This window comes from Alternaria atra (assembly GCF_907166805.1).
Source record: "Alternaria atra isolate CS162 genome assembly, contig: 25, whole genome shotgun sequence".
Classification (NCBI taxonomy): Eukaryota; Fungi; Ascomycota; class Dothideomycetes; order Pleosporales; family Pleosporaceae; genus Alternaria; species Alternaria atra.
The window spans coordinates 1,999,779-2,019,993 of record NW_025091323.1 but is presented as its reverse complement, the minus strand read 5'-3'; the positions used below and the strand labels follow the sequence as shown (position 1 = coordinate 2,019,993).

Below are 20,215 nucleotides of genomic sequence, written 5' to 3'. Positions count from 1 at the left end.
CCGTTACATGCCTGTGGGGCTACCCGTTGGAGGCTGAACACCGCGCCTCGGCAGATACGCTTGCAGTGTCTCTCGCGTAGACATTCGTCTTTTCGTCGCTTTCAGCAATGCCTGAGCAAAAGGGGTTCAATGTTGAAATAGCGCAGACATGGACGCTACACCTGTCAGCCCCGCACCCTGAGGCATTTCCGTAGCATCGTGCCGTTGTACCGAGCATCATAATGCAGCAAGCAGTGGAATATATGACCATACTCTATCAGTACTGCATACCTAGGTGGGTTATTGCCGGTGGCTTTTCGTCTATTCCAGCGTCACCGCTGCCGTCAGCAAAAGTAGTTCCACAATATGTCCATAACCTCAGTTGGCTGTAGCAATTACAGCGCCCAAGCTACAGACACTATAACCACATCGCAACATCGCCTAAGATATCCCTGCTCTTATCGTTGATTTTGAGAAGTTGCACGATTTTGGTATACACGTGTTCGATCGCTTTTGATAGAGCACGTCTCTTGTATTTGCCGTGGTAGTTGACAAGCGTGGAGTAGAGAGTGAGGACTTGGAAATCTTCCAGAAACAGAGAGGTTACCTTTCAGTATATGTGAGTATATACCAGTTTCGCGCAACCAAGCTCAGTCTCACGGACCAACTGGCTTGTGGCTGGCGGCGATACATCGTCTTCATCAAGTAAATGTGGAGAAAAAGTCCAAGTAGAAGGGTTGTTGACTTGGTGGTTTGTTCATCCCCGCGGCGGCCCACCTTGATCTAATCGCCGAATAATCGCCGTCAGCCTTGCAACAATCAGACCACTTTCATCATCCATCGCTCAGAAGAAACTTGTGAGCTGTCGCAAAGCCACAACGAGCTTCCCAACACATCAATTCCTCTCTCCAACCAGATAATCACTACCCATCATGAACACAGTAGGCTCCACCCGTACACCCGAGCCTGTAATCCGTGCTAATAGTCAAATAGATCAAATCAGTATAGTACGTCACACATGACTCCAAAGCTCTACCACATTCGTGTGCCTACCCACCCTGTCTGCGCTACAAAAGCCCAAAACAATGCTACCGCCACCACTTGACCAAGACAGAATGAACTCGACCTAACACGCGCACAGCTACGGCTGGGCGACCCTCATAGTAGCAGGCGGCGGTGCCTACTTCTTCGCCAAACGCAGCATAAACGCCGACCGCGCCGCAAAAGCCGAAGCCGACCGCCAAAAACGCATCCGCCTCTATGAACTCGAGCATGGCCTGAAAAGCTCGGCTCCTACCACCACACCGCTGAACCCGACGGCGAAACCAGGATCCACACAGGCGGCGCCACAGAGCGTGGCAAGTGAGCTGGGTAGGCTGAGAGGCGAGGGAGGAGGTAATGGCGGCATGGGAGGTGACGACAATCCGAGTCTGCAGGCTAGTCAGGATCCAGCACCTACGAGACATGCGCCTGAGAGTGAGGGGCAGAGGGTAGGGGAGAAGAGCAAGTATGAGGCTAATGAGGTATACCGGAGTCGGAAGGGAGATCGGTTCTCATGAGTTGGGGATTAAGAGGATTTCACGAAGAAAGACTGATTTAGGAGAGGAACTGTATATATATATGAGACCTGATCATCGGAAGATTGGATGATGTCTCTGCGCTCACTCAACGGCGCTATGGCATGGAAGATTTCACTCTTTGTATTATCGTACATGAGCGGGCTAGCGGCTCTAATACCCGCTCCAAGCTATGCTAAACAAGACCAATCATCCAAAACGCCTACGCGATATATCAGGGTATAAAGCGATATGTTGCCGTTCAGTTTCTCCTGCATCAACCGTTGTGAAGATTCCTCACATGAACATACTGCTCTTGGGGCTATCTCTCCTCTTCTCATACAGCCACTTGTTGTTCAGCCCAACACTCGCCTTGCCGGTGGAAGGGGTGGGAGTGCCTGGCGTCATGCTGCTCGAGCTGTCACCGAACAAGCTGCCGCTCATCGAACTACCATAGCTCATGCGCTTTATTGCCGATCCACTAAGCGACCTATCGAAGCTCCCCCCATTGTTTGGTGAGAAGGGTGAGCCTGAGCCAGACCTTCCGAAGTTTGGGCGCGGGCTGGGCGAATGCGAGCCATTTTCCTGGGCGCTGAAGCTGTTACTGCGCGGTGTTGATCGTTGATATCTGGGAGGAGTAACGTAGTTGGGCGATGCGTATGCGGAGCCTGGGGTGGGAGGGGCCTGCACGCCAGTTTTCAACCCCATCGAGGCGCGTTGTGAGGGGGTAAGAGGTATATCGACAATCTCATCGGGGTAGTAGCGACGGATAAGAGGCAGGAACGCGATGACAATGTTTGCGGTGAAGACGATGCGGACCAAGAGTATGGCCCAGTGGCTGTAAGGAACAGCTTTTACAACGGCGTTAATCGGCGTCCTGGTGAAATGTTAGCATGCCGTGCCAGGACAAGACAAGGTAGGCACTCACGCAGCATATTCCAGTAACTTGACCTTCTCAGTGACCGTGTTACCGTATATTGAGAGGAACAAGAAGCCAGCGTTGAGGACAATGGCCCTGACGTTGCGCTCATCAAAAGTAGTAGCGTACTGGCGGCGCGCAATCTCATCAAACTTGGGATGTCGCCAGGAGCCATTGGGCGTGTATGGCTGCTCCGTCTGCGCAGATGGTGTCGCGGGCGTTTGCGGAGTCGCCGGCTGTGCGTATCTGGCCACGGACATGTTGTGTGAAGCTTTTAGCTATTCGTGTTGATTGTTTGTTTGGTCGAAAGGGAGTCGCAACAAGTCTGCTGGTTCACGTGCCGGATCACACTCTCACTGCTGCTGTTGGGTTAGTAGTAAGTCTTTCACAGATGCGCGAGGCTACAGGAACATGATGTATGCCAGAGTGTGTCGCGATGGTGAATGTCAGAGTGGTTGTACGGACACCATGTTTTGGCAAGGGCCATCGGAGGACGGGCATGCTAACATTGACAGGGGTCCCTCACTAGCGGCGGCGTTGACCCCCGCCGTCATCCCGCAGCTGTCAGCCAAACCTCTTACTTGGGCTTTGCTTCCAGCTTCACTCGGTCCATGTAATTTCAGCCATGGCAGGACTTCTGGAGCAGCTTGACGGGTCCATCTCCGAGATACTAGCGGGCTGGAACATCTACACCACCCTCATCGCCTTCACTATCGTCGGCTTCCTGACTTGGATCGTTTACGACAGCGCCGATGCCGACACACATCCGCTACTGCTCGCAAGACAGGCAGTAGCTTCCTATGTGAGGCAGCCGGGAGAATCGGCTGTTTTCAGGTCTCCCGAGACTCCTCATGGTTGTATATGCACCTCACCACAAGTCTACTATATTCACAACTGACGTCGGCCAGACCCTCTTCGTACCGGACTTGCCGTGAGACCTCCGGGCGCTCCCATGTACTCGGCCGGCAAAGATGGAGACCTTAGAGACATCTGGCGACGAGTCACCGGCGAAATCCCTCTCGAGAAAGGCGCCAAATCCAGCGGCACGGCAAACATCATGACTGTCTTCGGCAAGGAAGGCGTGACCGAGCACAAAGTGGAACATGTCACCAAGGAGATTGCTATCCTTGGAAAGCATCTACAAGATCGCGGTGCGAAGAGAGTCGCCGTCTACCTCCCCAACAGTCTCGAATTCCTGGCTGCACTCTTTGCGGGCGCCTTCTATGGCTTCACACCCATCCTGATACCATACAACCAGCCACACCAGACCCTCATCGAGCTTCTCCTCCAGACAGGAGCCGATGCGCTAATCGCCGAAGCCGGCTCTGTTCCTCTTGCTGAAGTTGGCCAGGGTGTATCCAACCTCCGTTCCATCATCTGGACTGTGGAGAAGACAAGCAGACACATGGACTGGAGCGAGGTACCCGAAGGCATTGGTGGAAAGATTGATGTTGCGGTCTGGCATGAGCTTGTACAGGAACAGAAGAACACTGCCACAGCACTGCCCTCAACTTCCGAGAAGCCTCCGAATGTGGTCTTCCTCTGGCAAGAAGCCACTGGAAAGTCAGCAGACATCGTCGAGTTCACCCAACAGGTAGGAAGACTTCAAAGCTTGCAATATGCATCTACTGACACAAACAGAACCTGACTGCTGCTATCGGCGCACTTATCACATCGCTTCCTGCCTCCCACCGTCTCAATCCTTCGGACACGTTCCTCCCTGCCGACGCCTTCACGCATTCCTACAGTCTGTGCTTGACGCTTGCTGCTTTGTTCTCCCACGCGACAGTCATCATTCAGTCCGTTGCTGGCCCAGGTGTCGACCTTGAACTGGCTACACGTTCCATCGCCCCCACGGTTACAGTCATCTCAGCCGAAACAGCTGCGAAGCTTCACAACACTACCAAGACATCAGTGACCAGTGGCCCGCAGAAGCTGGCACACTATCTTGAGACGCGAATGTTGACCGCTGGTCGTCTACCTACTGACAACCTTCTTACCAAGCTCAATGCGCCTGCCAGGGCGGCCGTCGGTACAACACCCGGGAAGCTACGCTTGGTCTTTGTATCTGAACGACAGGGCCTGAACACACCACCACTTAGCTCAGAAGACCTTTCAGATCTGCGCATCTTCACCAAAGCGCGTGTTGTATACGCCTTGACCACTGCCAAAGTAGCCGGAGCCGTTGCGCAAACAAACATCTACGACTATCGAAGAGGTGAAACCCCGTCCAATAAGCACAGCCACTTCGGTGTGCCTCTCAGCTGCGTGGAGATCAAGTTGAAAGATACAGCACAACATAAAACAACAGACGAACAGACTGCTGGCGAGCTTGTTGTCACTGGCTCATCGGTTGTAGGTGGTGAGGTTCACCTAGGTGTGAATGCGACCATCCGAGATGATCACACTTTGGCCTATGTTTAGCTAGGGTGCGTACAGCTACGTGGAACACGTGCGATAGTCTTGACTACTATGTCTACAAAGCATTGTTATGTGATACACGTTCACTTATCAGCTCGAACATCTCTTGATATGCAATCAGTTCAACAACACCCTTCGTGTGCATGCGACTACGCGACTGACCTTGATTCTAGACCGATTTGTGCAGTAGTTCGGCATGCATCACAAGTGCCGAAACATGGCCATTTTCTTTTCTTGCTGTTCACCACCGATCGTCTCCAGCAGTGGTGTCCTAATGAGGTGCTTTAATCCTCAAAGCTCCCGTCTTCCATTCCATCTATGGTATATCTGTGGAGAACATATCGTTCCTATCTTGTCGCGTGGGGATCGTCCCTCTGGGGTAATTTGAGCCGAAGCGCCACCGAGCAGCGTCCTCGCTAAACCCCAATTGACTGGGGTGCTTATCTGCACCTGCACGAGCGTCGAATGACAGCCTGCACCATCTGACGACTGTCACATTTCCCCAAGGACCGAGACCGTGGAATTCAGCCGCTAATCGTGACGGCTTCTGGTGCAAGTGGTCCCTTGTTGACCAAAGGGCAGCGAAGAAATGCTCAAGGCGTTCGCCTAGTTCAGCTCAACCCCTCCCCGGGCTTTTCTCTGAACCATGGGTTGAGCACGATGGTCAGAATGTGGCGCTTATCTTATCGTGCTTCTGGAGAGATACCGACGTAACATCAATCCAGGGTGCCGCCGTTCGGAGATCTGCACCCAGACTGTGCATGGTGCTACAGGATAAAGAGGCACTCGCGTCCGTCGCGCGAGAGGACTTCATCTCTACATCCTCCCCACTCTTGCTTGTTCGCGCACGGCAGGCTTCAAGATGCCGTTGATCGAGAAGCCGCATTGGACGCTCAGGGTTGAGCAGCCTGAGAGCACTTTTGCGGTGGGTAATTCGCGATGGTATGTTTGAGTCGGGCACGGAGATGCGCGATGATGGACTTTTGTGCTGATTGATGGTATACAGGACGAACAAAGATCTCGACCCTGTTCCGAGGCATGCCAGGAAGTGGGGTGTTACAAGCTTCATCTCGTATTGGGTCTCGGATGCATTCAAGTACGTCGTCTACAACTTCTTCGAAACCAACAACATGCAAAATGCTGATACAATTACAGCGCTGCAACATGGCAATTCGCATCCAGTATTATCGCAATTGGTACTGCCTCTCCAGTCCACAGTTGGCACTCACTCTCAAACATTATCTAACACCAACAAGGCCTTACATGGCGCGAATCCCTCGGCATAGTTGCCCTCGCCTTCTTCATCATCTCCTTCGTCATCGCTCTTAACGGCGCAATCGGTGTCCTCCATCATGTCCCCTTCCCGGTCATCGCCCGCGCCTCCTGGGGATTCTGGGGCTCCTACATCGCCATTGTATCGCGTGCCATCCTCGCGGTCTTCTGGTTCGCCATACAAAACATGAACGGCGCAAACTCCGTTCGCGTGATGATCGGCGCCATCTGGCCGTCTTTTCTCACCCTGCACAACGGTATTCCAAAGAGCCAAGGCATCGATACGGCGACCATGATCAGTTTCTTCATTTTCTGGTTAGGAAGCTTACCCTTCTTGGTAATGCATCCTAACGAGTTGAGATGGCTATTCATGGCTAAGAGCATCATTGTGCCGATTGCATGGATTGCCATCTTGATCTGGGCGTTTGTGAGCACAGATGGCGGCGGCGATATGTGGAATCAGAAGGCTACGTTGACTGGGAGTGCTTATTCCTGGGGCTTCTTGTCCTCGCTTACGAGTGTCATTGGGAATTACGCTACGTTGTCTGTGAACCAGGTAGGTCTCATTCATACTACCCAAAATTTCTGTGCCAGTCGAACTTTTTGGAAGGTTGAATTATTCGACATACTGACACATGGGTAACAGTCCGACTTCTCCCGCTACTCTCGTGTTTCCGTAAAGTGGCAATGCATCTACGTCCCCTTCCTACCTATAGTATTCACCTTCATCGCCTTCATCGGTGTAGCGGCCACTTCAGCCGGCGCCGTCAAATACGGCACTCTGGACTGGGACCCCATGGCCCTAATCTCCCATTGGGATAACCGCGCCGCTCGCTTCTTCGCTGCCTTTTCCTTCGCCCTCGCCGCTCTCGGTGTCAATATATCCGCAAACTCCCTCTCCGCAGCCAACGACCTTACCGCCTTGTTCCCCCGTTACATCAACATCCGCCGCGGCCAGTTACTTTGCGCCGTACTCTGCTGGGCGCTTGTACCCTGGAAGATTCTGGCGTCGGCTGGTAGCTTCTTGAACTTCATGGCTGCGTATGCAATTTTCTTGGGACCGATTGCTGCGATCATGGTAGTGGACTACTGGGTCGTCCATCGTGGCAAGTACGACACGCTGGCTTTGTACCAGTACCATGGTATCTACCGTTACACTGGAGGTTGCAACTGGCGCGCCATTGTCGCTTTCCTCGTCGGCGTTGCACCAAATATGCCGGGCTTCATTCAATCTATCAACCCTGCTATCGACGCTGGTGTAGGTGCGAGACCGTATAGTTTCGGTTGGTTGTTAGGCTTTACGGCAACAGCGCTGGTGTATGCGTTGCTGGAAATGGTTGTTGCCCCACCAAAGGAGACGTTTATCGACAGGGCTGTGTATCCAGATGAGATTTATGATGAGGCGGGTGTTGTGGATGAGGGAATTAGTGTGGGCAGTGGGGAGGAGAATAGGACTGAGAAGACGGGGTGGAAGGCTAAGATGAGTAGGATTTTGTAGATGGCAAGGTTGCATGATTAAAGCCTGAGGCTTAGATGACCTGGATCGCCCTTGAAATAGAATGATTAAATGTTGCTAGTTCTTGATATGTGCGAGAAGTTGGAGACATATACCCTTTCGATCATTTGTGCATCTAGTATTCAGCACTGTTCCAAGTGACATGCAAGTCAAACTTTACAATACAAAATATCATTATATGAGTAAATGAGGGTATATGACATAAAAGAGCGTTACTTCGTTTCATGCGCTCCAACGCCATAATCTTGCATGCTTAAACCACGAGTCATAAGTCCGCCCAAGATAACAATCTCATCGCACTCTCGTGTTGTCGCCTTACAAGCCCACGACAACCCCCATCAAGACAACCCCGACGACAGCCCCCATCCCCACCGTAATCTTCTCACCCGCCCCCGTACTCGCATCCCCACTGTTGGCACTCGCAGCAGCAACCTGCAATCCATACGCCGTGGTCGTAGCTGCCGTTCCATTGATCGTGGTAGTAACAACACTCGTCGCCGTTGTCGAAGCCGAACATCCACTCCAGCTCGTCCACGGCGCAGAACTACTCCATGGTCCTGCTGTCCAGCCAGGCCAGTCTGATGGTGGACATGCACTGCCGCCCCACCATGCTGTCCAGGGTCCGTTGCGCCAGTCTGAACGTGTGGACCAGTCGCTGTAGGGACCCCAGTTTGATGAGCCCCAGGGACCGGGGCCGTCGGGACCTGCGGTGTGGTGTTAGTGACTAGTTTTGAGATTGGGGCTAATAGGGGTGGGAAGGGGATGTCTTACCTCCCCAGTGTCCAGGTCCTCCAGGACCGCCCGGGCCGTGAGGTCCTCCTGGTCCCCAGGGCCCTTGGCCGGGTCCGTAGCTACCGGTTGGCCATGGCGCTGCTGTCAGAGTTGATGGAATCTTTCCGTCAGAGACGAGCGATTGGTAGATCGAAGACCATTTCGCAGGGTCGGAAGACGCCCATGGTGGACCGGAGCCGTACCAAGGGTCGGTCGATGTTGGAGCAGGTGTTATGCTCTGCGCAACGATAGGCGCAACGAGCGCTGTGATGGCCGTCAAGGTGAGCTTCATTTTGACGGTACCGGTATCCCAGCTTTTGCTTTTCGTATTTCAGAAGAATATTTTCGTTTATGTTGTGAAAACGCGGTGGTAATCCAGAATATGTAGTGACTTGCTTTCGTGCAACGATACTCTGCCTTGTCACATCAAAGTTGCACCTGTGTCTTGCTAACTACAGAAGGCGTTTCTACGTGCGACACCCCAACGTTCAAATACCCCAAAGTATGACATACGCGGCCTATGAGCTCATTGGACGCCATTGTAGCTTACCTTACAAAACTCCGTCATGGAGAAAGCGTCCGGAGGGGGCCCGCGAGGTTCAGCTGAGGTTAGTTCACCAGCTCCACCTACACAGGATCGCCAGGCAAGCTGCAAAGAAGCGTATGATCAGAGATGACAAGCAACAACGCTTACAGAGCTTACGCGTCGGGAAAAGGTATGCGTATATGGTCTCGGGAGTCTTGCGGTTACGCAAGCGTCATTGGCATGGTGGTGATGCAGGGTCGAGCCTCAGCCTTGTCGCATGGGTTGGTGGAGTACACAAATAGGCGAACAAAGCTCGGTGAAGAATTACATTGGCTGGTTCTGGGCTAGGAGGATAGATGATTGGGTAGTCAGTATATCGAAAGATGATCTTATGGCTATAAACAGAAAGGGCGGCGTGAGACATAGGTGCGGCGTGCTTTTTCGGACAATGAGGTGGGGAGAAAACGCGGAGAAGCGTGGTGTGGTATCACCGCGCATGCGTATGTCGGCTGTTGACAATGCGTGATTCGCAGCATCAGAGTAGCCGTCTAGAGAATGTATTCCTCAAAAAACTTGTCGGTAATTTTGATTCCTTGAGGCTGGTTGCGCATTTAACAATGCAGTGTAGGATAGGAAAGATGAGGTTGAGTGAGGACTGTACTCAGACGTATGGTGCCGGAAGCCCGGCCATGGATTATCGGCACAAACGGAGGCGTGAGCACCGACAAGACGCTTACTCTGACAACACCATCGCTTCTCGATTACACCTAAGTACAAGTCGTGTGCGACAATATACGCGTCCCGTTGATCTTAGAAGTGAATACCTTGCAGTCACGCTACGCCGTTTCACCATCCGCCAAGTGCGCATACCTACATGCGATTTGATGGGCATCATTTAGTGACGATCAAGTCAGCCCCTTCACTCCGAGAGAAGCTATCGCGCTGATAGAAGGCAGCATGTCAGAAAGCGTGTCCGTATTCAAGGAATCACAAGCGAGATACTGTGCCGCGGCGCGCATTCACGGCTGATTTTGCCTAGGTAAAGTACTCTATGTTGCATATAACGTGTGTTACTTGCATGTCGTACGAGCGTTAGTCTTATGCACAATGGCCTTTGCAAAGATGTCAGGCGAATTGCTTCTTCACATCTCAGTATTCCTGATTCATTGTCATGCTTCACTGTGTCTCTCAAGAACACGCATCTGAAAAGTCAGGACACCAGGAATATGTATTCCATGATCATACTGGTATACTCATCACCGTCAAGCTTTCCACTTCCGCCTAGTTCACATCAGGTAATCGCACAGCGATGTCGCCTGACTGTGTGATGTATCGCACCCATGGTAGCGATGGGTATTGTAGCTGGATATATGTTAGTCGTTGCGTTTTCGAGTGCGAGGTGGCTTGTACTTACCTTAGGCTCGATGATCTTCAGATACCGCACTTGGATACCTGATGTGGTAAAGTACGGAATCTCAAACTTGACGTTGATGGGTCTCTTCGCCTTTCCACCGCCAACACCGCCCATGCTACCACCGAAACCTCCCATCATACCACCACCCTTTTCATCGTCGCCGCGCACTGATGGCAGACCAAGTTCGGCGCGCATGAGGAACTCCTTGCCACCACCAAACTGCTTGATCTTCCATACTATGGATGAGGTCTCAGGCGCGTAATGCACGGTACCGATGTTTGTTCGGAAACGAGGTGTGTCGGCGTCCTCGGGGACCGGTATCGAGATTTGGACGTTGTTCGCGGTGCTTCGTCGCTTAAACTGCGCTCGTGCCTGCAAAGTGTCAGTCTACTACTACACGCAGTGGTCCGGCGAGCCGCTGACCTTCAACATGTACTCAATCCTGCTGCCTGAATGACTCTCCACTATGCACTCTACCCAAATGAGGGGCTTGACTTGTGTGTTCAGTCGGTAGCTCATAAGCTCGAACTCGCCATCTGGCGGAATGAAGCTGATCGTCCGGTCGTTCTCGAATCTCGATAATCGCACGCACTGGTGAAACTTGACATCCTCCATCTCGACAGCCTTTCCTCGCGTGGCCCTTCCGGTGGTCTCGAACATGGCTTTGTCGTTCAAACCTAGTCGCAACTCGGGCATACCTGAAAGGTAGCACTTCATCTTGACAGCACCCAGAATCTCAGATCGTAGCACGCTGCCGGTCGCGGATACGAGGAGGTTAAGCGATTCGATGACATCGAGGAAGACTTCGTTCTTGCGGTATCGGATACCTTCGCTTCGCCAGCTGACGGCGTTTGTGACTGCGATAGGTGGCCGTGCGATTTCGAGCTTGTGCGACTCTTGTGTGATGTATCTGCGCAGATATGGTGTCAGTAGGGAGCAATGTTGAGTTTTGGAACTAAGGCTTACTCTTGCAATATCTTGGTCTCGGTGGTTTGTGGGTAGCCAAAGTCCATCATCTCATCGAGCAACTCGTAAATGACCACAAAGTTGTCCCTGATACTCTCTTCCTCAAGCTCCTTGAAGTATTCTGTAAAGACTTCGACGATCTTGTGAAGGAAGAGGAGAATCTCGGCAGCATTGGTGTTTCGTTTGGTAAGGGCGAGGAGGTAGAGGTTGTTGTGGCGGATGTAGAGGTAGTTGATGCCTTCGCTGGAGAAGCATGGTGGGACTGCCGAACTCTCGTCTTCGGCCTCGCTCAGTAGGATGGGGAATTTCTCGACCGCTGACATGGGAATATCTCCTCGGTAGTTGCGCGCCAGGAGGGTCTAGCAATAGTCAGTAGGTAGCCTTTCCAGACGCTTGACCACCATACCTTGCCCTTCAGGTCGAGAAAGAATACTGCCGACGCCATTTTGAGGAATTGTGAGTGCTGTGGAGAAGAGGAAAAGAATAATCAGCTACCGGGTCATGGTGCGCAAGGAAATGGCGATCGAGGGGTATATGTGCTATGTCTTGGTCGCGTCTCGGTGATGCCAGAGTAATTGCGGCTCTTCCCGCCCGCCAAGACTACTCCAGGGACTAGGCCCCCTCAATGTTCCAAGGTTCAAACCTTGGAACACCAAAAGTGCTGGTGCCTTCACCTTCTCATGTAACGCTCACAATACCTTCACATCTGCTGAATGGAAATACGTCATGAATCTACGTATTTCCATCTCATATGGAGCCGTCTGGCTCGCGGCAGAAAGCACACTACTCGCGTCAGCGAACAGTACCAGCTGCACTGGAAGAGTCAACCAAAGGCGACAGGCTTTCCAGGATGCTGTACTGGCGTGTCGAACGAGGCACTGAGAATCCATTTCGGCCTCAACTACCGTTCCCCGGTACCACTAACGAAAGCCTCGACTCGAATAACCGTGAAGCTCGCGACAGCATGCCCTGTCAAATTACAAATCGTCCCTGGAAGGTTACTTTTCTGGTACCCAAAGATCGAGGGTTCTTTACATATAGGTATCTGAACCATGTCAAAATTCATGGTCGCCTGTGTGGTTCTTTCGCTTGAAAAAGATACTGGCACATGCTGTCGTTTTCCCTCCAGCGCTTGACCTCCCTCTCTAGGTGACAACCTAGGCTTGAAGCCTACGATACCTGGCGAACATCATTCTCTCCCATGACCAAGGAAACTGACTGAAAAACAGCGTGTTCAGCTAGGAGACATTCCCAATTTCACAGCCATCATGTTTGATCAACCGTCCGGCAGCTCGAAGCATGTCTGACACAGGCTGGTCATCTTCTTTGGAATCTTCCAAAGATCTCGGGTGAAGGCAGCAGAGGCTGCAAAAATAAGCAGTCGTGAACTGAACTTAGTGCCATGCAACCATCTGCATCGCGACACATGTACATGTATTCACGAGTTAAAGAAGCAGATACCCGCCCATTCCTCTACTTTGGTGACAGCGAAGACCTTATGATGCATTCATCTCTCTGCTTGTCCATGAAGGCCTAGCAAAAACCTCATTATATGCGCTTTAGTACGTTCCGCGCTTCGTGCTCAAGCCTGCATGGCTCCCAGAGTCACTAAAGCCGAAAGATGGAGGTAGCATCTCAGCATGCGCAAAAGTGACTCCACTCGGCTGCGTCAACATCTCTCTAGACTCATCTTCTTCTTCTCCATCAATGCCGTCTTGATGTACGTCAAACCCAAGATCGACATAATGGTATATCCAGAACCCACAGAAGACGAACGTAGCTCCTGCAACGGAACAAATCGAAAGATACATAACCGCAATCTCCCGCTAATTAGTCACCTTGATTGATGGTGGAGCAGGGGTACTCACATTGCATCCTGCATTCCAACCTCCTTCTCTATGAATCAAAGGTGTACAAACTAAGATCGTAATACCGGCGAGAAACGTACAGACCGAGTACGACATGAACATTAACGGGCATTGCCAGGCGAATACCATCTTCTGCCTTGGGCAATACTCTGTGCCATTTCTAGACAAGAGAACAGGAAGATAGCGGTCGAAGCACTTTTCCATCTGTCTAACTTTCCTAGGCGATGGCAGTGGCCCTAAGAAATTCAACACCGCCACTTGCTGAGCGGATATCAATATTCCAAGGACAGAAAGTACAAGACTACCGTACCATAGACCAGGTGTGAGCCAATAAGCTTGGTCGATGGTGGTCCAGGAGAAGGAGCCAATAACTGCGGCGGCGAGTATAGCGCACTTTTTCGATGTGAGGACGCGAGTCAATATCGGACTGGTAAAACTTACAGCTATGGATATGAAGTGTAGCTCGGTGAGTTTTCTTTCCCGCCACAAAGCCACTGCATACAGTAACTTAGATGATCGTGGTTGTTCCGAAGCAATCGAGGCGATCTTTTGAATCGGATTTACTGTATTGAAGTGGTACAAGCGATAGTAGGGCAAAGTGCCCAAACGGACAAATACTATTAACATGAGAGACAACAGCTGCTATTTTTCGTTAGCATGCGCGACAAGAATGAATGCGAGCAGCTCAATCGTAAACAGATTGAAGGGAAGGCCTACGGATGTGAGGTGGCTCCCGCGCGTTAGAGCCTGTTCCAAGCGTGTCAAGATCATGATCAGGCTGAACCTTGAAAGGCCGAGATTCACGGCTTATGTCGTCTGCACTGTTGCTAAAGATCATATGGAAACCAGAACATATGTGAACAAGTCATGACCTCATCTCGACATTATTGGAGTATGCATCGTGACTGAAGCGTTAAAGTGGAGGCGTGATGGTGGAGTGAGCGTGCTCGCACATGCTTGGCTCGTAGGCTTCCATGACCTGGCAGGGTGGTGTACCTGAAAACTGCCTCGCGGCTCAGCCGCACTGGCAAAACCGCCACGAGGCTTCAAGGCTGTGCATACTTAGATTATGGTGCATCAAAACTTCGGCCTCCCCTCGACGACGGCTGATTCATCTCAACAAATGCTCGCTCTTTATTACTGAATATACGGCGATTTTGTCACACATACCTATGTACATAATGTATGAAACATTAGCCCAATTGACAGCATATTGGCGTTTACGATGATACAATGTCACTTTCCCCACATTTCACACACTCCGAATGCTAAACTGTCTTATTACCCCTGGAGTATCTTAGTAGATATCAAAATTGAAGGTTACAGAGCTGCCTAGCAGTTACGGAATCTGACACGGTATACCTTTATGCTTACCCAACAGGCTGAAACTGTAATACAAGACAACGGAGAATGGACGAACCTTTGTAGAATCGAGGAGAATAACAGGAAAAAGAAGAAAAACATCTAAGTGTAAATCATGCGATAACGTTGAACCCTCCTCCCCCATACTCCCAGCTTGATTCTCCCGGTTACATGTTCCTTGGGTATAAAAAGTTCTTTCTAAACATCGATAACCTGTAATGAATAACGAAACAAAAATTGGCCTCATCAGAGGATATTCTAGAGTCACTGAGTTCGTAGCATCTCCAGTATCCATCTGCTAGAGTATCTCCTAGCATTAACCTGTTTGTGTGACGCGTCGTACATGAGTCGTCGCATTAACGACTGCAGTCGCACAGTCCCTACGAATCTTGGTACTGCCACATCTTCGTACCATCCCTGACTTCGCTCTGGAGCTCATTTTCAGGGATAGAGTGTTCCCCCCTCAGGTGGTTTTGGAGTTGGATGCGGTCTTCGAAAGGTTTGCTGTTACAACGGCCGTGGTTACAAGCAAATGATGCGTTTGTAGCATATGCTTCCCATAGTCCGGGGCTCAAGGTCCTTGCTCGTCGTCTTGCTACTAGTTCCTTAGCGCATCTTTCGAGGAGGCCGTTCTCTCGCTCCACTACCCATTCATTGAACTTTCTCCTAATCTTCTCGAGCGTTTTGACTCCAGGATGCTTCGTGAAATAGCCGTTTGGTTTCCATTCGTCGAGGTCGACATTAATGCCATTTTCATCGTCGAAACGCCAATAGTAGGGTAGGCTCTCTCCTTCAACCTTTTCAGCTACGATTTTCGGATCTGTAGCTCGATCGAAAGACCCATGCACCCTCTTAAAGATACTTCTTCCACCTGCCTCGCGCGTCCCTCGAGATGTTCCTATATTGACGACTACACCTACGTTTTCTTTGCCACCATGGAGGGACTTGATCTCAGCGATACCCTCATAAGTAGGGTTATTCGTCTCTCCAAAGCCGCCATCAGAGAAGTAAATCGTCGTTTCGCCGTCCCTCATGTGCCGTCTCTCAGGTAACTCTTCGAAGTACATTGGTGCTGCGGTTGCGGCTCGGGCTATCCGCCAGATTTCCCAATCGTCGGCCGATCCATAGTTCCTCTTGTCACCATGCAATACGCCAGTATAGTTGCGCCGCATATCCCTCGTGATGAGACCGTGTTTTTTCTCATGCTTGTAAGTCCGGAGAAGGTATAGTCGTTCCTCCTTTACTGACGCACCTTTCTTGCGTTCGTACGCATAAGCAGTGACAAATCTAATGAATGTTAGCCATTGTCACACTGGTAAGCCTTTCGGGGCTGTAGTAATTGCAGGTAATTTCTCGTTACTTACGTCTTGCAGATGACTGGTGGGGACGAGAATTTGACGTTGTTCTGCGAAGTCTCTTCGCACCTCCTTGCGGTGACTTCTTTGAACGCATTCTCCAGAGCTGATGCGCTATATTTCGGCCACCTTACGATGCCAATATTTCTTTGCGACACCATTCGGGGTTTGCCGAAGATCGAGTGACTCATACTCTCATATTCACGCAAGCAATCCCAGACTGGCATACGAAATCGTCCGAGCATAATCGCGATAAGCCTGTTGCATTGTGAGCGTGGCTGTGTTGTCAGAATGTGATTACCACTCACGCGCCAGTGCTAGACCCACATATGTAGTCAAAGTAATGACAAGGTAAAAACTTTCGAGAATCATGGACGTATTGCCATGTCGATACGCGAGCACCTTTTATAGCTCGTTTTCTCTTTTTTTCTTCATCATCGGGTTGACCTTGGGTGACATGCCCCGGAAATTGTAACGGGGAGAAGCTATGGTGCTCCTCTTCACCTTCTCTCGACCTCTTTTCTTCTTTGGCAATCTCGTTCATCAAACGCTGAAGAACCAGAAGTGTCCAGTAACCGCGGATGCCACCTCCATCTGTGATGCGTAAGTTCCTTGATGGCTTTATTAGGATCATGTTTGCATACCAAGGCTAAGCAGGTTTTGTTGGCTCCAAGCTGAGTCAGGTGAAAGCGTAGAACTTGCGGACTGTTGATCACAATCGTGTTCAGATGACCCAGCTGTAGGAACGGAGCTTGCCCCATCTGCAGACCCAATTGTCTGTGATAGGGAATGATTTTGAGATGAGATCATGGCAGGCAAGATGTCTTGAAGTCCAGCTAGGATCTAAGCGGAGTGACAAACCTAAGGACTTATCTATGTGACACGGTTGTATAAACATCCATATATAAGTGCTTGTGAGATCATTTGTGAGTGCAGCCTGATGTGCTTGAACATCGATCAGTGTGCCGCCGAGCCTCATAATTGAACCGCCCCCTAAGCAGGCAACTATATGTGGCGGCTGACGATAACTTACAGTTGAATCGGTGAAGATATCAACCAACTAATGGGATCGAATTCCACAAAGAGTTCAGGCTGAGCTGAGGGACCTGCAAAGGCGCAGTCTCAGTAAATTCCGACGACAAGCGTCCTGGTCCGAAAAAGCAAATATGGGCAGGTTTCGTTAAACTCTTCGGCTCTAATGAGACGCGATGTGTGATTTATGGGAAGAACTGATTGTGACAGTGAGACGGACCAAGCGTTCGTGCAGATGATGCGTGGGCGTATCGTGAGAGGGGGTGGGAAGCTGACACGCAGTGCGCAGTGAGCCACTCACAACCACCGCAGTAGCAGCCACACAAACGATACCTCCTTTATGAATGACGGTGATCGAAAAATTAAGGTAAAGTCGTTAGGGGGTTGGGGAAGGTAAGCGATCAAATCCTCCATTTACACACAGCCTCCGGCAAGTGCTGTAACTCCAATGCCACCTGGATCGACCGATGCGCCTTCTGATCTGGCTATGGCTCTAGTACTGGACGGTGGAGGCGCAGAATTGCTATTGCCTTACATCGAGCGGCCGCAGTCCGGTGAAACGGAAGGACTGATTCAGCCTTGTTGTCCATGCGACCTCAGGACCTCCAGCCTCGTGCGCTGTGCGGAAGGATACAGGTGCGTCAGGTTTCCAAGGCCATAGCAGACGATTTCGGCCTCAGTACCAGTTGCGTATCATATGTAGCTGTTGCTCGGCAACCTGTCAATGAATTATACATGTTTTGTGTTTTTGATAGGGACCGTGGATGGCTGCAGCTGCGCCACCACATTCCAGATGCGGACGTCAGCGGCCTATCAAATACACCTACATGCGCCCATGTACGCCATGTGGGAGGTCACTTGACGCTCTCTAAGCGAAAATGTGGAGCCTATCGTCCTAGTCGCAAGGGCAAATTCTCAACCAAAGGCTGAAACCGTAAGATCGCAACAAGTATGAATAGTGGCCTACTGCTGTCAGATAGAGTCTCCGAGTATATTAAAATCGTGTCGTAACAGTCGCAAAACCTGCCTCAGCTTTGCCACGTCCGCAACACTGCGGTAACTTTCGACGTTCCCGAGATCTCTACTGATCTGTACTTTCATCTTCATTGCAATTGACTCGACCAACGCACTCCCTATGGAAGCACAAACCCGAGACCACGCCGCTCTAGCTCGTGCAGCAAGCCCGGCCAAGCATCAACATCCCAAGAAGCTCCAAAAGACTAGAAGTTGGGATCGCGTGATCGTTTACGATGCGGACAGTGGCGATGTCGATATACGCAAGAAAGGAGAAGTGGACAGAGGTACAACAAGAATCCAAAAATCCAGAACCACACTAATGAAGTGGGACAGAATCGAGCGGTTATAAGAAACTAAGTTTGCCAAAGGGGAAGAAGGAGGTTTCGCTGTTCGTCGACCAGACAACGGAGACCAACTTCAAGACGGAAGAAGACTCACGCGATAATGATGATGTGTTCTTGGCAACATTGAGTCTAGATCATCTCGGCCTCATCAACCGTGCATTCCTAATGTTCGGCTTCCTTTCAACATTATACATATCAATAGCAGAGCGCAAACTTGAACTCCCTTGATCAATAAGAGTAACACATCGTATGGTCAACAATGCCTTATTCTTATTTTGTCGAAGTAGCTGGTCTATAATACATCATCATATTTGCTTCACAAATCTGCCGGCTAGACGTTTAACCATCATGATATAGCTTTTTGTGAAAACGAAGCATGAAGCACGAGGCAGTAATGAGTTCACCGGAACGTAGAAGTTACGAGATGCCTACAGGACCATTCATCCCTTACAACTACTTTGCTCAGGACACTGCGACTGGAGCGAAATTTCCCCAAATTTAGGTTTAAAGATGTTGTTTAGAACCGAGGGTCCACTCTACGAAAGATGGAGGTCAGGACTTGCCCGCTACAAGGATGAACTGAAAATGAAGGCGCACACCCTGACTATGTTGGATACTGTCGCAATATTTCCTCCATCCGACTGACCTGAAGCTGCCAGAAGCCTTTACAATCGATTCAAAATGCTTCTAGAGACTTTCGACGCTGCCAGCGATATCATTCGATCCAGTGACCTAGTCGAAGACCGGATGGAGGATCGTCTTAGGCTATGTAGCATCTACGCGTTCATCTAGGGACTGATCTTTTATCATGCACGCTTGCATAGCAAGTCATTAGAGGAACACATGACTGACTTGCGTCGAATGCGTGAGGAAGTTGGTATCCTAGTAGATTTCGACCTTACTATGAAGCTTCACGACGTCAATATACGCTAAGCTCGGGGGCCTAGTTTGCGCCCACCGTGCGCGAATGCGCCCACCCAGCTCAACACGCGATAACTCAACAACGCCGCATTCAATATGGATCCTCATGAGGAGGCTCTATAAGGTGCTATCCGCGATCTCGAATCTGGTGTTTTTACGAGCCAGAGAGCAGCTGCTAAGGCTTGGGACGTTCCTCGCAGCTCACTCCGGCGCCGGCTGCAGGGCAGCGTTCCACACGCGATAGCTCATCAACAACAGCAGCGACTAACACCAGAACAGGAGGCCTTTGTAGTTGACTGGATCCTTGAGGAGGATACGCGTTCTCTACCTCCATCTTATGCGCGTGTACGAGAGATGGCGACTCGAATACTACGACTTAGTGGCGACCACGAGCCCCTCGGCCAGCGATGGATCTCATCCTTCCTTGCGCGTCAACCTCAAGTTGCAAGTATTGTTGGACGATCGATTGACACCCTAAGAGCTGAGGCTGCGAGCCCTGCTCAGATCCTCGCGTTCCTAGAGCTGAATATAAGGGTGGAGGATATATGGAATATGGACGAGACTGACATTGCACTAGGAGTATGTACTAACTCCCAGGTAGTTGCACGAGCTGGCAAGCGTAAAGCTTACGTCAAAACTCCAGGCGATCGCGAGTGGGTATCAATACTTGAGACAATCTCAGCCACTGGGCAGAAACTTAGGTGCATGGTAATATTTAAGGGACAGAGCCTACAGACAACGTGGTTCCCCTCTAAATCAGTTCCAGACTGGTTATACACTACCTCTAAGAATGGATGGACCTCGCATGAGATAGGATTTGAGTGGCTAAGACGCATATTTATCCCAGACACCCAGCCTCATGGAAATCATTGGAGGATACTTATACTTGATGGACATGGGTCTCACGTTGATATTGAGTTCATGCTACTCTGCCGTCAGCATAGGATATGGACTATATACCTTCCTCCTCACGCCT

The 20,215-nt window shown here is 50.7% G+C and overlaps 8 protein-coding genes across 8 annotated transcripts; 4 read left to right on the top strand and 4 right to left on the bottom strand.

Moving 5' to 3' along the window:
- Positions 1-911: 911 nt before the first annotated feature.
- ALTATR162_LOCUS5704 (uncharacterized protein) lies at positions 912-1,538 on the top strand (the record flags this gene model as incomplete). The annotated part of the gene is made up of 3 exons (XM_043313323.1): positions 912-920; positions 973-986; positions 1,121-1,538. 3 exons carry the CDS (start codon positions 912-914, stop codon positions 1,536-1,538), a joined length of 441 nt encoding a protein of 146 aa, XP_043169258.1.
- A 294-nt stretch (positions 1,539-1,832) lies between these two features.
- Positions 1,833-2,714, bottom strand: ALTATR162_LOCUS5703 (uncharacterized protein; the record flags this gene model as incomplete). Its single annotated transcript, XM_043313322.1, has 2 exons — positions 1,833-2,412; positions 2,464-2,714. 2 exons carry the CDS (start codon positions 2,712-2,714, stop codon positions 1,833-1,835), a joined length of 831 nt encoding a protein of 276 aa, XP_043169257.1.
- A 365-nt stretch (positions 2,715-3,079) lies between these two features.
- ALTATR162_LOCUS5702 (uncharacterized protein) lies at positions 3,080-4,878 on the top strand (the record flags this gene model as incomplete). The annotated part of the gene is made up of 3 exons (XM_043313321.1): positions 3,080-3,311; positions 3,363-4,048; positions 4,096-4,878. The coding sequence occupies 3 exons, from the start codon at positions 3,080-3,082 to the stop codon at positions 4,876-4,878; spliced, it is 1,701 nt and encodes a 566-aa protein (XP_043169256.1).
- Positions 4,879-5,737: 859 nt separating this feature from the next.
- On the top strand, positions 5,738-7,645 carry ALTATR162_LOCUS5701 (uncharacterized protein; the record flags this gene model as incomplete). The annotated part of the gene is made up of 5 exons (XM_043313320.1): positions 5,738-5,817; positions 5,882-5,971; positions 6,031-6,071; positions 6,132-6,703; positions 6,794-7,645. 5 exons carry the CDS (start codon positions 5,738-5,740, stop codon positions 7,643-7,645), a joined length of 1,635 nt encoding a protein of 544 aa, XP_043169255.1.
- A 333-nt stretch (positions 7,646-7,978) lies between these two features.
- ALTATR162_LOCUS5700 (uncharacterized protein) lies at positions 7,979-8,726 on the bottom strand (the record flags this gene model as incomplete). Its single annotated transcript, XM_043313319.1, has 2 exons — positions 7,979-8,367; positions 8,435-8,726. The coding sequence occupies 2 exons, from the start codon at positions 8,724-8,726 to the stop codon at positions 7,979-7,981; spliced, it is 681 nt and encodes a 226-aa protein (XP_043169254.1).
- A 1,515-nt stretch (positions 8,727-10,241) lies between these two features.
- On the bottom strand, positions 10,242-11,785 carry ALTATR162_LOCUS5699 (uncharacterized protein; the record flags this gene model as incomplete). The annotated part of the gene is made up of 5 exons (XM_043313318.1): positions 10,242-10,322; positions 10,375-10,746; positions 10,798-11,284; positions 11,341-11,699; positions 11,747-11,785. The coding sequence occupies 5 exons, from the start codon at positions 11,783-11,785 to the stop codon at positions 10,242-10,244; spliced, it is 1,338 nt and encodes a 445-aa protein (XP_043169253.1).
- A 1,114-nt stretch (positions 11,786-12,899) lies between these two features.
- ALTATR162_LOCUS5698 (uncharacterized protein) lies at positions 12,900-16,559 on the bottom strand (the record flags this gene model as incomplete). Its single annotated transcript, XM_043313317.1, has 6 exons — positions 12,900-13,160; positions 13,209-13,601; positions 13,650-13,702; positions 14,983-15,857; positions 15,935-16,183; positions 16,234-16,559. 6 exons carry the CDS (start codon positions 16,557-16,559, stop codon positions 12,900-12,902), a joined length of 2,157 nt encoding a protein of 718 aa, XP_043169252.1.
- Positions 16,560-18,092: 1,533 nt separating this feature from the next.
- On the top strand, positions 18,093-18,546 carry ALTATR162_LOCUS5697 (uncharacterized protein; the record flags this gene model as incomplete). Its single annotated transcript, XM_043313316.1, has 2 exons — positions 18,093-18,258; positions 18,308-18,546. The coding sequence occupies 2 exons, from the start codon at positions 18,093-18,095 to the stop codon at positions 18,544-18,546; spliced, it is 405 nt and encodes a 134-aa protein (XP_043169251.1).
- Positions 18,547-20,215: the final 1,669 nt, after the last annotated feature.